General features: G+C 33.1%; 1 protein-coding gene and 1 pseudogene across 1 annotated transcript; one reads left to right on the forward strand and one right to left on the reverse strand.

Moving 5' to 3' along the window:
- Positions 1-5,770: 5,770 nt before the first annotated feature.
- LOC146930372 (alpha carbonic anhydrase 7-like) lies at positions 5,771-8,660 on the forward strand. Its single transcript, XM_085701913.1, has 7 exons — positions 5,771-5,919; positions 6,114-6,331; positions 6,439-6,545; positions 7,447-7,549; positions 7,669-7,839; positions 7,971-8,024; positions 8,380-8,660. Exons 1-7 carry the CDS (start codon positions 5,829-5,831, stop codon positions 8,458-8,460), a joined length of 825 nt encoding a protein of 274 aa, XP_085558039.1. The 5' UTR covers positions 5,771-5,828; the 3' UTR covers positions 8,461-8,660.
- A 5,689-nt stretch (positions 8,661-14,349) lies between these two features.
- LOC146930373 (putative disease resistance protein At3g14460) lies at positions 14,350-15,912 on the reverse strand (annotated as a pseudogene).

The following is a 15,912-nucleotide window of genomic DNA, read 5'->3' on the forward strand; positions in this document are numbered from 1 at the left end:
ATTGGTTACTACTTCGTTTTCTCCACACTTCTAAGTTTATTGGTGTGAGATTTGAGTCCGAATTCACAACAATTGGTGTCCACCGTGGGGAATATGACTCAATTGGTTAAGTGAGTACCATAAGTTCAAAAGGTGACATCGAGAAATTTATTGGAGATAATGATTTTGGGTTTTGGAAGGTAAAGATGCAAGTTTTTTTTTCCTTACGTTTAAGATGTAAGTTGTTTTGATACAACAAAAGTGTGAAAAAACTTTGAAGGGTGAGGGTCTGTTGTTGGTCACCATGTCACAAGCGAAGAAGACCGAGATGGTGGACAAGGCAAAAAGTGCTATTGTCTTGTGCCTCGGCGATAAATTTTTAAGGGATGTCACAAGAGGAACATACCGCGGCATCATTGTGGTCAAAGTTGGAGTCGTTGTATGTGACCAAGTCTTTGGCTCATATGCAATTCCTAAAACTACAAGTCTATTCGTTTAAGATGGTGGAGTCAAAGGCTGTCCTGGGGAAAATAATGGAGTTCAAAATTCTTGATGATTTGGAGAACATTGAGGTGCATCTTAAGGATGAAGGCAAAGCTATACTCTTGTTGTGTGCTCTACCGTGATCATTTGAATCCTTCAAGGATATCATGCTCTATAGTAAAGAAGGCACTGCCACCTTGGAGGAAGACCAAGCGGCTTTGAGAACCAAGAAGTTAACTAAGTCCAAGGACTTGAGAGATGATGAAAATAGTGAAGGTCTAAGTATTTCAATAAGAAATGGTGGAGGTAGAGGCAACCAGTGAAACTCATAAAGTTCTAACAGGGCTAAGTATAGGTGCTTCAAGTGTCACAGGATGGGTCACTTCAAGAGGGATTTTCCTAGGGACAATGATAACTTTGTGCAAGTTGTCTCAGCGGATAAGGGGATGCAGGTGCTTTGGTGGTGTCTTGTTGTGGAGATGAAGAAGGTGATGTTTCTCACCTAAGAAATGATGCCTTGTAGTGTAGTGGTTGTCTGGAGAGATGTTAAACACACTACATCAATATGGAGAGGTGGTGGGAAGAATACTCAAGTTCAGTTTGGAGAGGCGGATGTAAGAATACTCGTGATCAACCTTTGAGGTGGAGTTTCAAGGTGAAAGACATAGTGGATGTACGCATTTGGAAGTTGAGGTGGAGAAAGATCGGATTGAGGTGGAGTTAGTTACACCGAAATGGTATGACTATGGAGATCTTGGGTACTATGCTTTAGTTGTGAGCAAGGGAATTCTTCAAGAGAACGAAAGGCATTCTGGGGTTTAAAGAATGTATGGCGTGACTTCTGGGATTACCTTAAAATACCGAGGGTAATTGGATGCAAGGAAGATCTTTATCAAAACGGGAGATGTTCCATGTTTTAATAGGGTTTGGTGTAGACTTATAAAACTACCTAAAATCCTAGTGTAGTTGATTGCAAGGATCTTCAAGAGGTTATGATCGAGGACTTGTTTAAGGCTATAAATAGGCTTCCATCTTCAACAAATTCATTCATTCTTCACTTCACCACTTTTCTTTCTTTTTCTTAACAAAAATTTAGTTTTTAGGAGTGTTTATGGTGTCATGGTCATTGCTGACCGTTCATAGATTCCATGCAATTGCTTTGCAGCTTATGCAGGGATTCTACGACGGTCAGTAGAGACCTTTGACATCAAATACAACACTGAAATCACAGTTCGAAAGTTTTCGGATTTTATATTTCAAAAATATATAGCTAACAATCTGGTTTGGATTATATAATTCGAACCAAGGGTATTTTGATTTTTTTTTTTGCAGGGCGTGTGAGAATAGCAAATGGTGGGAAAAGAAATAGTCATATTAAAATTAGTAGAATGATAAGACCCATAACTGTCACTTGCACAACTATCTTCCATTGTATCTCTAGGAAAACAAGTTTATACCATAGTCTACCTATTAATTATTTCCTTTGATCACATTTATAAACAACTATTTTTTTAGATTCTTTAAATAACTGATGTATTAGAAGTGTATTATAATCTAGATACACCAGTTATTTAATGAATTTGAAAAAGCAATATTTGTATATAAATGTGATCGGAGGAAATAGTTACTCAAGAAGAGTTGATCCATTGATAGATTGGACTTTTACCCACACAATAACAATCACTATCAGCACTTATTTACACTTGAATTATTCAAAATTTACATCGTCAAGTTTGATTTTTCAAAATTCACACCGGTGCCCAACACACACCGCAAATAATACTTCCTCCTCAACTGTAATCGAGTTATTGCGCCGTACACATAAATTTTTGACACTTGCGCCGTTAGTGAAAACCTGTTGGTAAGGGCATTGCACTCTAGACTTGAATTCATGGCATTGCATGTTCATACATGGATTTGGTTGTAACTATGGTCAAGGATTCGTTCAATAAAAACTGTAGTCAAGGATGTCAACGTATTTACAAATACAGCGAGTACTTTTCTTTTTGACTAAACAAATACGAATAGTACTTTCCCTTCAAAAAAACAAAAGAAAAAAAATGCCAAGAGTACTTGTATGAGTCTTGCGATTTTTCCAAAGGTATTTTCAAGAATTTTAATTAAGAAATTATTCTTAAATTAATGTCAAATATTGCAATTATCAATACATTGATCGTACATATTTTCATAAAAAAAAATATTTAAATGTCTTAAAGAGTGTTCAGACCAGACACAATTATTAACATTTCCTCGTTTAAAAAATATTATTAACATTTCCCTATATGTATATATCCACCGTAATCATGTCCATGCCGATATCGATATCGATATCATATCTATATATATTTTTAGGGGAGATATCATATCTATTTGAAAAGGTTGGATTTATGTAAAATATATATATATATTTTTTTTTATAAATTTTAGGGGAGATATCATATCTATTTGAAAAGGTTGGATTTATGTAAAATATATATATTTTTTATAAAAATTATGCAGAAATTCTTCTTTTATAAGAACAAAAGTACTATCCATCAAACATAAAACTTCTTCCTGCATTTACAATAAAACAATCTTCATTAAACAACAAAAAATATATATAGTTTCTTTAACAAACAAAATTGATACTCCTAAAAAAATTGATACATTTGTATTTAAATAATAAGATATTTTAGTGATTTTATTAATTTTCAAATGAATAACCTTTTTTTTTTTACAAAAGGAAACAATATTCATTCAAATTGATAGAGCATGCTGACGCAATATAAATTTAAAGTTGTTAAAAACAAAAAGAATGAATTTACGGACAAACTCACAACATCCATATTAATGAATAAAATGACAGAGTACATATGCCTACAAATATGACTATATTCAAGTTTCCATAATACTCATGTCTCCAGATTTGCAACGTCATTGACACCAAAATCATTGATTGGATGCACTTGATCTAAACTAATCTTTCAATCTGAATCTAATAAACAACACATTAAAACAGGAGATAGAAAACACATCGTACACGGGCAATCACAAACAAACAGAGTCGTTCTAAGACGACAAAATCACAAAAACAAACGAAACAAGACTAAGATGTTTTGGAAATCACTTATTTAACTAAAGAGAAAGAAAAACAATTTGGAGAGGTAATTTTAGACCAAAATTGACTGTAAATCATCCATTTTCGGTAGATCAAGAAAAAAAAAAAGTGGTGACGAGTAGGATTTAAGGAAGAGAAAGACACTATAAAAACAAATAACCTTGATTTATATGATTAAAGATACCACTATATCCCTGCAAATTTTTTGTTCGAGTTTTGTCACTTCAAATTCGAAAACAATTGAATTTAATCCCCTAATGTCATCTTATTAGACCACATGGCATGGTTATATTGGATCACCTGTGATGTCAATGACCAAACAAAAACAACCATTTTTGAATTAGTAGGACTAAACTCAATAAAAAAATCGTACAGGGATTAAAACAAAGAAAAATATCTATATGATTGCATGAATTAAAATCATATTTAAACTAAAATAAAATAATTATGAGTCTCAAATTCAGTAGTATGAAAAAATTATGAAATATTTTTTTTTAGAGGAAAAGTTATGAAATCTTGAAAACTAATAAAAATATTTTCGGATTTAGAAATTAAAGGACTGTGTATTAACATGGAAAATATTTATATAAATACATCTAAAAAACTTTTTTTTTTGGAGAGGATCTAAAAAACTTATAGACCTTTTGATTCTGCAGACTTCATATAATTTTAACTGTCTTTGGTTTTTACTTTTATTGAGTGTTTCAATTTGCTTCTTATTCGATGGCTGACTCAAGTAACTCAAACGTTTGCCCTTCAAATTCAATTAGCTAAATTAAATTGTCAAAGGTTTTTTCAGGATATTTCATATCATTTTACTCGGTTTACTTACTCTACAAGTGCTTTAAAATCGCGGTGGTCTTTTCTCCAACAGCTTTGCTATTTGTCCCCAGAAATAATTTCCAGAAATCATTCCGAGAGAGTTTAACCAATTAAAACTCATGCCTTCCACAATTCAAGGAAACCAGTAGTGTGTAGTGGGAATGTCCATCTCAATTTCCACAATACAGGGAACCGTTTTATAATAATTCAACATGAAATTTTTGTAAAAAAAAAAAACAGCATAAAAGTGTATTCGGGAAACTCTCGGGCAGTGTTTTGTTGTGAGAAATAGCATTTTTCTTTCTCCAATTAGTTTGGCTCCTTACTGTATGGACTTTGTGGAATGAGTGAAATAATAGGATATTTAATAATCCCTCCGTTTTTTTTTATAAGCAAATTTTACTTTTTAGATTCATTCAATTAATGATGTATGTGGTCCATATTATTAACCACATACATCATTAATTGAATGAACCTAAAAAGTAAAATTTGCTTATAAAAAGAAACGGAGGGAGTAACAAAGAATACTCTATATTTCAGTTATTAAATAAAGTTAAGTCTCATTTGTTATGGTGGCTGAAAGCCAAAAAGATTGTGTTTGTATTTGGTGAACATTTGTGGTGGGCGAGCTCTTTGTCGTGTTTAGGCATTGGATAGTCTACTTTGTATAATCTTTGATATGCTTGTACTCATTTTAGTGACCTCTTCGGTACACCTTGTGCTGAGGAGACTGTTATAGCAGTGTTAATATAATTCATTTTAGTTTGTTAAAGAAAATTTGTCAAAGGTTTTTTTCAACCTGGAAACGTGAGTGAAATCGATTATCCAAAATCATATTTTCTTGGAAGTAAAGTAACGGAAGAAGAAATGCTAAGTAAGGACACAAAATGGGATCACATAAACGTCCATTGCAAAAAATGGAAAGTTCTTACAGCTATTGGTTTCTAATAACATTCTATAATTTTATAAGGATTTAATTCTAATACACTTTTGCGCCAAAAACATAAAATTGTATTGTCTTAATCATTAATTTTTCGAACGTTATTTTTCTAATTTTTATAGACGAAATAACAATAGTAAGTAACAGAAAATTCACACACATAAGTGAAGAAACAACAACTTATAAATAACTTTTTTTATTGTTATTAATAAATACTTTTAAAATAATTTGATTGACTAATTATTATTTATTGACAATGTAAATCTTTTACACTGTCGGTATATACAAATTAAACTTACTTTATAGTGCCAAAATAAAAGTCAAAAATGAAACTTGTCATATTTCAACTCTTAAGCCTTTCTAATTAACTGCTAGTGTCTTATTTAGTTTCACACCCTTGATTCTAGCTGTCTATAAATATAGTGTTTGTCTTAATCCTTTTCAGTACAACACCCCATTATCCTATATATCAAAGTAATTAACCCTCTAAGCTAGTTGTAAATTAAAATGGCAAAGCTTACTTCACTGGTTTTGATTTTCAGTTTATTAACTGCAATCCTTTTGCTTTCATCATGCCCAGCAATGTCTCAAGAAGTTGGTAATGATCAATCCTTTTTTTCTTAGCTGTTTTGTTCTTATTTTGCCCTAAATATGAATAAAAAATGTTCGTTTAAACATCAAACACGCACGTCAAATATTCCTACAACTTTTTATTCCGTACAATATCATGTATAAACAAAAATTCCGTTTTCAAATTCACTGAATAATTAATATATTTGATGACATTTGCAGAGGATGAGACTGAGTTCAATTATGATGAAGGGAGTCCGCTAGGACCACCAAATTGGGGACACATTAAACCCAACGAATGGTTTTTGTGCAAAAATGGAACAATGCAATCTCCAATTGATTTGAGTGATCAAAGTGTTCAAATATCCAATTTAGGACCACTTCAGATCAACTACAATCCCTCTAATGCAACTCTTAAAAACAGGGGTCATGATGTCAAGGTCAGTTAATAAAAAATATCTTACTATAAATGAATTGTTTAAAAACTTTTTTATATTTTTTCTTTTGTACCTCAAATAATTTTCTTAATCATTTTTTCTATGAATAGGTTGAATTGATGTCAAACTCAAGCTATCTACAAATTGATGGAACACAATATGAACTTCTACAGTTCCATTGGCATACTCCATCTGAACACACCATCAATGGTGTAAGGTACATACTTATTGTATACCTTTAATTCATGATAATAATAAAAAAAAATGTTACTTTTTATTTTTTTTTAACAAAACAAATGTTTGTTGTTATTTGTTGTTAGAAGATTTGGGCTTAATGACTTTCTTATAAGGAAATTGCTCTTCTTCCTTTTGTTTTTACATATTTACGTGTCTACTTGAGTTCACTCATGCTGAAAAATGTACTACGTGAGTTAACTTACGTTGAAAAAGTCGAGCGTGAGATAACTCACACTAGTGAACATAATTAAGGGAATGAACAATTTTGGAAGGAAGAAGAAGAATTTTCTTCTTATAACCCAGCGTGAATTAAATCTATAACATCAATTCAAATCATGAATCATATGATAGTAGTATATCTTTAAAAATACACATTTCCCTACAAAATAAATAACAAATACACAAAAACTCCAATATTAGCTTCAAAGTTTTATATTGGATGAGATACGACTTCCACATATGTTTGTAAGTAATGACGGCCCTCATCTTAAAACTTAGTTTCATAAGAGTTTGATTAGATCAACCAAAATTCTAAGATGGTATTAAAGGCAATCTAGGTCTCTCAAAGCTTGAAGGCATGTATTGAAAGTCTTACCTTAGATGAGATATAACCTTTTCTTGGATACTTAGTTTTCGATCCAAGAAACGATTAGTTTGGAAATCAATCCTCACATACAAATCGGTTTAGTAAGAATTGCGTTAGATCCAACCCAAATTCTAAAACACCATAAAGTTTTTTTTTTGCCTTACATTTTGTCAAAAAATATTTACTCTTACATTTATTAAATTAAATATATCACGCATATAGTTTTTATTGGATCGCCCATATAGTTGGGTAGTTAAATAGTAAATTAAATATCTAATAATTAAATTTGTTGCAGGTTCGATCTAGAGTTACATTTGGTACATCAAACTCCATTGAATGAAATAGCAGTGATTGGAGTATTGTACACAATTGGAATGCCAGATCCATTCTTGTCATTGGTAACTTAATTAATAACAGTGCAAGTGTGATCTAGTACAAGTTTTTATCATAAGTGACTTAATTAATTAAATTAATATATGTGACTTATACTATTTTTTTCTTCATCTTTTTCATATAGTTGGAAGATGACTTGGAGGCAATTTCTAATAATACTGCCGGGGAAGAAAGAGCAGTGGGTGTAATTGATCCTAATCAGATTAATTTCAACACAAAAAAGTATTATAGATACATGGGTTCTCTAACTACACCCCCATGTAGTGAAAATGTTACTTGGACAGTCATTAAAGAGGTTAGTAATTAATTTAAATTTAATTTTCTATCACCACTTAACTAGTTTTATTGGCCACATTTATTTTATTAGAAATTTTCCTTTTACCAGCTATCTTCCCATTTAATTTTATACTCTTTTCAACTGACTAGGTGAAATCTGTTTCACAAGAGCAAATCCAATTGCTTCAAGCTGCTGTTCATGATGTAAGTTACTAGTTTCATCAATATATCTTGTTTATGAATATAGTCCATATTTTGCATGAGTTCTTTTTTCATAATATCTATGTAGCACGGACACTTCTCGGATTAGGCGTGTCTCGATGTCGGACATGTGTTGTATCCGACACTTACACAACACTGACACATATAATTATACTGAATTATGTGATTTTCTCAAATTATTAATGGTGTCGACGTGTCGGTGTCCGTGTCGTATCTGGTATCTATGTCTGTATCCGTGCTTCATAGCATAATATTAATTTTACCAATCTATCTTGTTTATAAATCTAGTATGTATAATATATATGCCAACCAACCACAGTATACCTTAACTTTGCAGGACTATGACTATAATGCAAGACCATTGCAGCCATTGAACAACCGCTTAGTGCAGCTGAACTGTTATGGAGCTGGCCCATGAGTATGATAAGAAAACCTAGTCTTCATCATAGTCTATAGATTCTTCTATTTAGGATGAGTCACCTTTAATTGTAATAAGCATGAAGTGTCACTCTAGAATTCAGGAGAATTCTGTTATGCCATGTTCTATGCACTGTAAAATAATCTATGATGAAAAGTATGAAGTTAGCCTAGAGGAATAGCATTTCCTTCATTGCATTATCTTATTTACCTCGTTCTCTATTTATTATTTTATATAAATTAAGTGCATAATGACATCGAGAAAATATAAGACATTTCAATTAGATTGGCACCCTGTCTGTATGCCTACCCTACATCAAACGCTCATATAATTTATTAAAAAAAGGGAAAAGAATACATAGAAGGACCAAAAGTTGACCTTAAAAAAGAAAGGAAAACAAAAGCTAGCAAAAACAAAAGTTAGGAAGACCACATCAATCCCTAAAAAAAAGCCCTCTTGGATGCCAGTAGGCAAGGATTCCAACCATGTAAACCCTGAAGAGCTTTGTTCCAAGTGAGCAACATGAGGGTCATATTAGAGCAAAAACAAATGTTTCATCTATTGTGAATGTCCCAAGGAGCAATGTCAAGAGATTTTTAGACGCAAGAACACATTTTAGTATGGCATATCCTTAGGCATCTTCTTCCGAGGTTGTTTATCTACAATAAAACTGAGTATCTTATGGTGAAACAATTAGATCAACAATCATACTATCTTTCGTAGACGATATCAACATAAAATGCAAAACCTTTGCGCTTCACCAACACTTCATCAAATATTCTTTAGGATAGGTCAATGTCGACAAGAATGCCAGCGTAGTGGCTGAATGCTCTCCTCTTTGTTACTTTATCAATCAACATGAGAGTACCTACCCCACTTGATATTTCAAATAATGTTCTTGGCAGCCAATATTCTTGGGGGAGGTCCATGATTCTGAACGTTGGATTGCCTTTGTGTGTAAGGGTTGAAATCATGTTCCCACTTTGAGAGGCACAATAAATTTGGATGAAGGTTATAGGTACCAATTGCCCAAACCTTCATCTTATCTTTATGAACGGAAAATCAAAATTGAACAAATCCACAAACAAGATAGATCAACCTCCATTGGCCAAAATCCTTCCAAACTGTCTGCAGCTTTGACGAGAGATCGCAAGAGGTTAAGGATTTGTTTCCCTTATTCATAACTAATAGACCATGTAAATTATTCTTGCAAGCTTCCACACCTTGATCATAAACTTCTTGTGTGAGTTTGATGCAAACTGAATCCCCTTTGATGCAAGGTTTAAGTAATTGCATGAAAAAGAGATCATCAAAATTAACAAGGGCTGATGGCTTTGAGGGCGGCGTGGTGGCGGTGGAAAGTAACTTCCAGGGACATATTGATGGCGGCAAGCCTATGATGGGCGAATAGAGCCGTAGACCATGAATACCTGAAACCTTATCAATAAGTGTTGGTGTCCGATAACTTGATCGTGGTAGAGCTTCTACGCTTGTATCAAACCCTCGCACTAGAATTTTTTATTATTAAAAAGAGAGATAAAATCCCAAAGAAAGGAAAACTACAACGAAACCAACCAAGGGACATATATCCCCATATAATTAGCAACTTACAAATGACTAAATTGAGTCAGACAAGATTCACACCAACAAATATCGGCATTCAAAGAACATCCAAGATTAGCTAATGCACCTACAAACATATTAGCTTCATGATATGACTGTTGCACCCAGTGGCAGATCTTGGGTTGTTTTGTTAGGGGTGCCATAAAACTATAGAATATGTATATATAACTATTTTAAACAATATACATGATAAGTCGTAGTTTTATCTACTTTTGGCATTTTAATTCAATAAAGTTTCGTTAGTTTTAGTCGTATTTCTTGAGCTATTTTACCACAAAAAATTGTGGTTTTCGTTTCAGGTTGAATATCAAAGAAGCAAGAGGGTTTGGATGAAGTTTGGACAAGAAAAGATAATAATGCATGAAGAAAAGGATCCCTCCAGAGAGAAATGCACGGTCCGTGCGTTTTATGCACTAAGGTCGTGCGTTTTGTTGAATCATAAATTGCAGAATTATAAAGAACAAGGAAATAAAATGCAAGAATGTTAAAGTGCTGAAAAATAAGAACAATATAAACTTAGAACAAAAGTAACTTTGCATTTCAATAATATCAAGTTTCCAATGATCCAAGATGATTACAAGTCTGATGGAGGACCTTTTTATAGCCTAAAACCTCAATACAAGAAACTAAACACGAAATTACAAGCTTTAAATCAAGGAAAACCAAAAGTGTTTTGTAACAGCAAAAACGCATGGTCTGGGCTTAAAATGCACGACCTTAACGCATAAAACACACGGTCTGGGCTCAGACTGCATTTTTTTCAACTTCCAGCAACACAGAAAACGCATGGTCTGGGCAACCCGTGCGAAAACGCACGGTCTGGGACATAAACACGCCTATTTATTCTCATGCAATATTATTCTATGTCTTTTAATTATTACTTTTTGTCTACATTGAACATGAGTGAGTAGACATTTTAGTCTTGTGATTGTTGGAATAGTCTAATAACTTAATCCTATTCAAACCAAGTCTAATTATCTATTTGTTTAACTTTTATTTTCTAATCTAATTTTATCGTTTTCAAACTCAATAACAAAGAGTTATATACAAATTGGCGCCAGCTCATAGTAACAACTCTAACTAACTAGATGCAAATACATCGAATTAGTTAACTAGCGCGCCAAGCTAGGTTATTTTCCTTCATTTTCTTCGTATGTTGATAATACGTACTAAAAATTATAAGGCTTTTATATGTGTTTAGTCCGTGCAAATAGGAGTCATTTAAAAATTGGTCCTTGTATTCCTTAATCCAGACATTTTGCCCTGCCAAAATTTAATCACTTAAAAATTGGTCCCTCAGCCTAGTTAATTACTGCCACGTCACTGTAATTACAAACATGAAATTACAGAAATACCCCTGTAATTAGTGACGTGGCAGTGATTAAGTGGGCTGAGGGACCAATTTTTAAGTGATTAAATTTTGACATGACAAAATGTCAGGATTAAGGAATACATGGACCATTTTTTAAATGACCTCTATTTGCAGGGACTAAACACATATAAAAGCCATATTATAATCAACATGACTTGCTAATACAAATATCATGATTCTAATCCTATTTATGAATATGAGAACGTAAATCTTAACACTTTCCATTTCCATAATACAGATGCCAATATATTAAAACACTCTCCGAAACTATTTATGAATATGTCACCGTCAATATTGCATACCTGCTACTCTCATTCTTTTTCTTCCTATTTTTTGTGTGTCACCCTAAACATCTCTTACAATTTAACTAATTTAAATCCACGCAACGCACATGTCTAAATCTAGTTCACATTAATCCCAATAGTCTATTTTTTGTGTGTTTCCAATAGTCTATTCTACTCCGATACAAACCTTAAATTTAAAGAACTCTATGATGCATTTTTTTTGTGGTTACAACTCCATGATGCATTTGGCAGACAAAAAAGAACATCTACTATTATTTTCTTCATTTCTTCAATTTACTTTTTCATATCGATCGACTTCCTTTATTATACATAATTAAGATAGCTGAACTTCTAAATTCTTTGGTTTTTAAACAAAAAAGTTATAGTTTCTTGACCAATAATGATATTGAACTATGTGGTTTTGGACAAAGATATGGAAAATGCTTAACGGCACGACAACCATACAAGCACGAATGGGCACGACACATTACAGACCGTTGGATGAGCTTTTTTCCTTTTATTCATTATTTTCTCTTTCCCATGTTTATATTTGCCAGAGACTTGATTGCCGCGTCGTACTACATTCGTGGGCTTTTGAGTCGTGCTGCATAGGACTACTCCAAAGATATAACAAACACAAAGCCTTGTAACTTCACGCTTCAAGTTTCAACACGTATAGTTTCAAACACAACAGCTATGTAGCTGATAATTGTAAGTCGCCATATAATGTGTTTAGTTCTAGTCTCTCTATCCATTTAGATGCATCACATCTCAAAATGCTACTCTTCAACATTGTATAATACGCATAAAAGACCAAAAAACAAATTCAAAAGCCTAATGGATAGAGAGACTAGAAAGATATAAATCTCCCAACACTAAGAAAGACGTACACAATGCATAAATTGGATAAGTTTTCCTCGCAAGTCGCCATTAGTAAGATGCCAAAGCATGGATTCTAATGTACATGATTACTTATGTCGACCATCTTAGTGAAAGGAGAAGACTCCTTGGTAGTTTTGTTAAAAAAAAAACTGACCTATACACAGATTCTATCAGGAATAAACCAAGAAACGTATGTTTTTAGTTCTAGAGTCGAACAATTTGAACCGCCAGTTGCTCTTACTTGACAAAAGAAAGAAGATTTTATTACATTTATTAACATGGCAGAACCTTAACTGGTTATGCAGTTTCAGAAATAGAATATCACCATTAACCATCTTAAAAATCCCAAACTATTTTAACATACTATAGGGAAAGTAAAACGTAAAGACACGTTCTTCCTGTGAAACACCCTTGAAATGGGACATGCAATCAGCCTAAGTTTCAATCTGCCAACAATCAAGGTTTCAAAAAACGGACCGGTACCGGGATTGCGGCCGTTACAAATCGGTATCGGCAGCCACCGTGACCGTTTTTGGTCCTTTTCACGTTGAGAACAAAAATCACAGCAAAATCGCCGTTACGGCCGTTACGGAACGCCGTTACGGCCGCGAAACGCCGTTACGGACTTGAAAATTCAGTAATTTGAACAGGAGAAGAAGGAATCTGAATCTTATCTTGAAAAATCAGGCATCTCAAATCTCAATCTTATCTTTTTTACACAAATCAATTACTTACTTCTCTTCTTTGGTGCTGGACTGGTAAACTAACAGATCTCTTGTGTTGTTACTCTAGTGTTGTGTGATTCTTTGTTTGCGATTTGCGATTCTGGTGTTGCCGTTTGTTGCTTCTTGTTCTGCTTGCCGTTTGTTGCTTCTTGTTCTGCTTGCCGTTTCTTGCTTCATTCTCTTTGTTCAGGTTTGCGATTCTGGTTTTTTGTTTTTGTTTGAGTGAATAAGGTTTGCTTCTTCTCTGGTTTTTTTTGTTTGCGATTCTGGTCTTACTTGGTTACCAATACACACACGTATGCACAGCTTCACTCTATTAATAATAAATTGATAATAATAATAAATTAATAATAATAATAATTAATAATTACTTTTAGATAGTTTATTTGTTTATTCATATATTTATTTATTAAACTAAAAAAAAAAAAAGTGCATTCGTCTCTTATTTAAGTTCAAGGTAATTTTAAATTGACACTCTTAATTCAACCACTTAATTTGAGTGTATAGGTAACAAATATTAGATGAAATTTTAGAGAAAAATTGGGACTTTGATGTTAGAACTTTGAACTATGATTGTATATTTATTATGTTATAATTATGGAAAAAAGTATTAATCTAAGTTATTATACATTATATGATAGTATAAATAGTTTTAATATGTTTTGTGAAACGTTTTGATTAATTCACACCGCGAAGACCGTTATTTGTATCGCAGCGTCCGTTACAGCCGAAATCGCGACAACCTTAACGCGACCGCGATCGCGACCGCGACCGTTATTTAGAACCTTGCCAACAATAATGAACATAGTAGATATTATGGATGATGAGCAACAACATAAAAAATACTTTATAATTATAAAACAAATAGGAGAAATTTAGGAGAACCTTACACTTATTATGCTTGTGTAGGGGCTTTGACTTGAGTTGTTAGTTACAATCCTTCTATCAAAACAAGTGTCAGAAGCTAGAAATCAAGTCTTGATATGATAGCATTAATATATTCAAAACAATTTATTTACCTTATTGATCTTCCACCTTTGGGCAATCTTGGACATCAAATACTTGCAGCGATGTTACCCATTCAGGTATAGATGCAAGATTCTCACAATTTCTGATTCTTAGAGTTTGTAAAGTGGTAATGTGCTGAAGCCCCTCAGGCAAATATTTCATTTTTGGGAGTGCATAATGTCATGTAGAATTATATCATCCTTTTTTCAAACTCATTGCCATCACCAACAGTGTGTTTGTTCCAATTCAAAGTTAACCGATCAAGATGTGACTTCCCTATTAAATTCATATGCTTAGCTTCTGTTGGACAATGCCTAAGACGTTCCAAGCCATTTATCATGAGTCGTCCCCTCAAATTATGTAATCCTCCTAGCTCACTAGTTTTAGCACTATCTTTAGAAGTCGTATCGAACACAAATTGTGTCAATGTTTGAAGATTAGTCATCTTTCCTATTCCATGCGGCACAGAAGTTAAATTATCACAATAATCCAACTCAAGATGTCTAAGACTTACCAACTTCCAAAGATCTTGGGGCAACTCTCTCAAGTTAGAACACTTATTGAGTAGAAGAGTCTCCAAGTTAATTAATTCAGTTATAGACCTTGGGAGCTCTTCAACTTTTTTACAAACAGAAAGATCAAGATACCTTAGGTATTTCATCCTTCCAATACTAGATGGAATCTTCCTTGAATTTATGCGGTTAAGATTCAGCACACGGAATCGTTTAGAACTTGACAGGATGGAATTACAAGCAAACAATTCTATTGAACCTAAATAGAAATAAGTCCTTGGATCCGAATGTTGTGGTAATAGAAAGGTTCTTAATTTGTAAGCATTGAGAAGAGAAGTTGGAACTTGCCAGGAAGAATCAAATTCAAAGTCAAAAGAGACATGTCGAGTTTGTTTGTCAATCTGCTTTCGCTGTTTATTAACTAAAAGATAGTCATTTTCTGAAATGGAACTTGCCAGATCATGCACAATATCATGCATTTGGAAGGTCACGAAGTCGCGAATGAAAGAAACTTCGGTGATATTTTGGAAGAAAGATTTATGAACAAAATCCATGAAGTACTTATCACCAATATCTTCTAAACATGTACTTTCATCTGATGACTGAACAAACCCTTGTGCAATCCAAAGTCGAATCAATGTTGTTTTAAGAATTAAATAGTCTTTTGGAAACAATGAACAAAAAGCAAAGCACTTTTTCAAATGAAATGGTAGATGATCATAACTTAGTTTGATAAGCTGGAAAATTTTCTTATCACCTTGTTCATCAATTTTCATAAGATCTTTGTTCTTGAATGTTGACCAATCCTCCTTCGGCATGGAATACATTAAGCTTCCAATGCTTCTAATGGCGAGAGGAACCCCTGAACATTTGTTCACTATTTCCTTGCCAATTGGCACCAATTCCTCATTCTCTAGTTCTTTGTCATTCTCAAAAGCTAATTGACTAAATAATCTCCAAGATTGTTTTTCATCTAGACCCTTTAAATTGAAGATAGAAGATGCACCACTTGCCTTGGAAACCTTCTCACTTCTCGTGGTGATAAT

This window comes from Medicago sativa, chromosome 4 (genome assembly GCF_051527215.1).
Source record: "Medicago sativa cultivar Bolivia chromosome 4, Bolivia_mono, whole genome shotgun sequence".
NCBI classification, from domain to species: domain Eukaryota; kingdom Viridiplantae; phylum Streptophyta; class Magnoliopsida; order Fabales; family Fabaceae; genus Medicago; species Medicago sativa.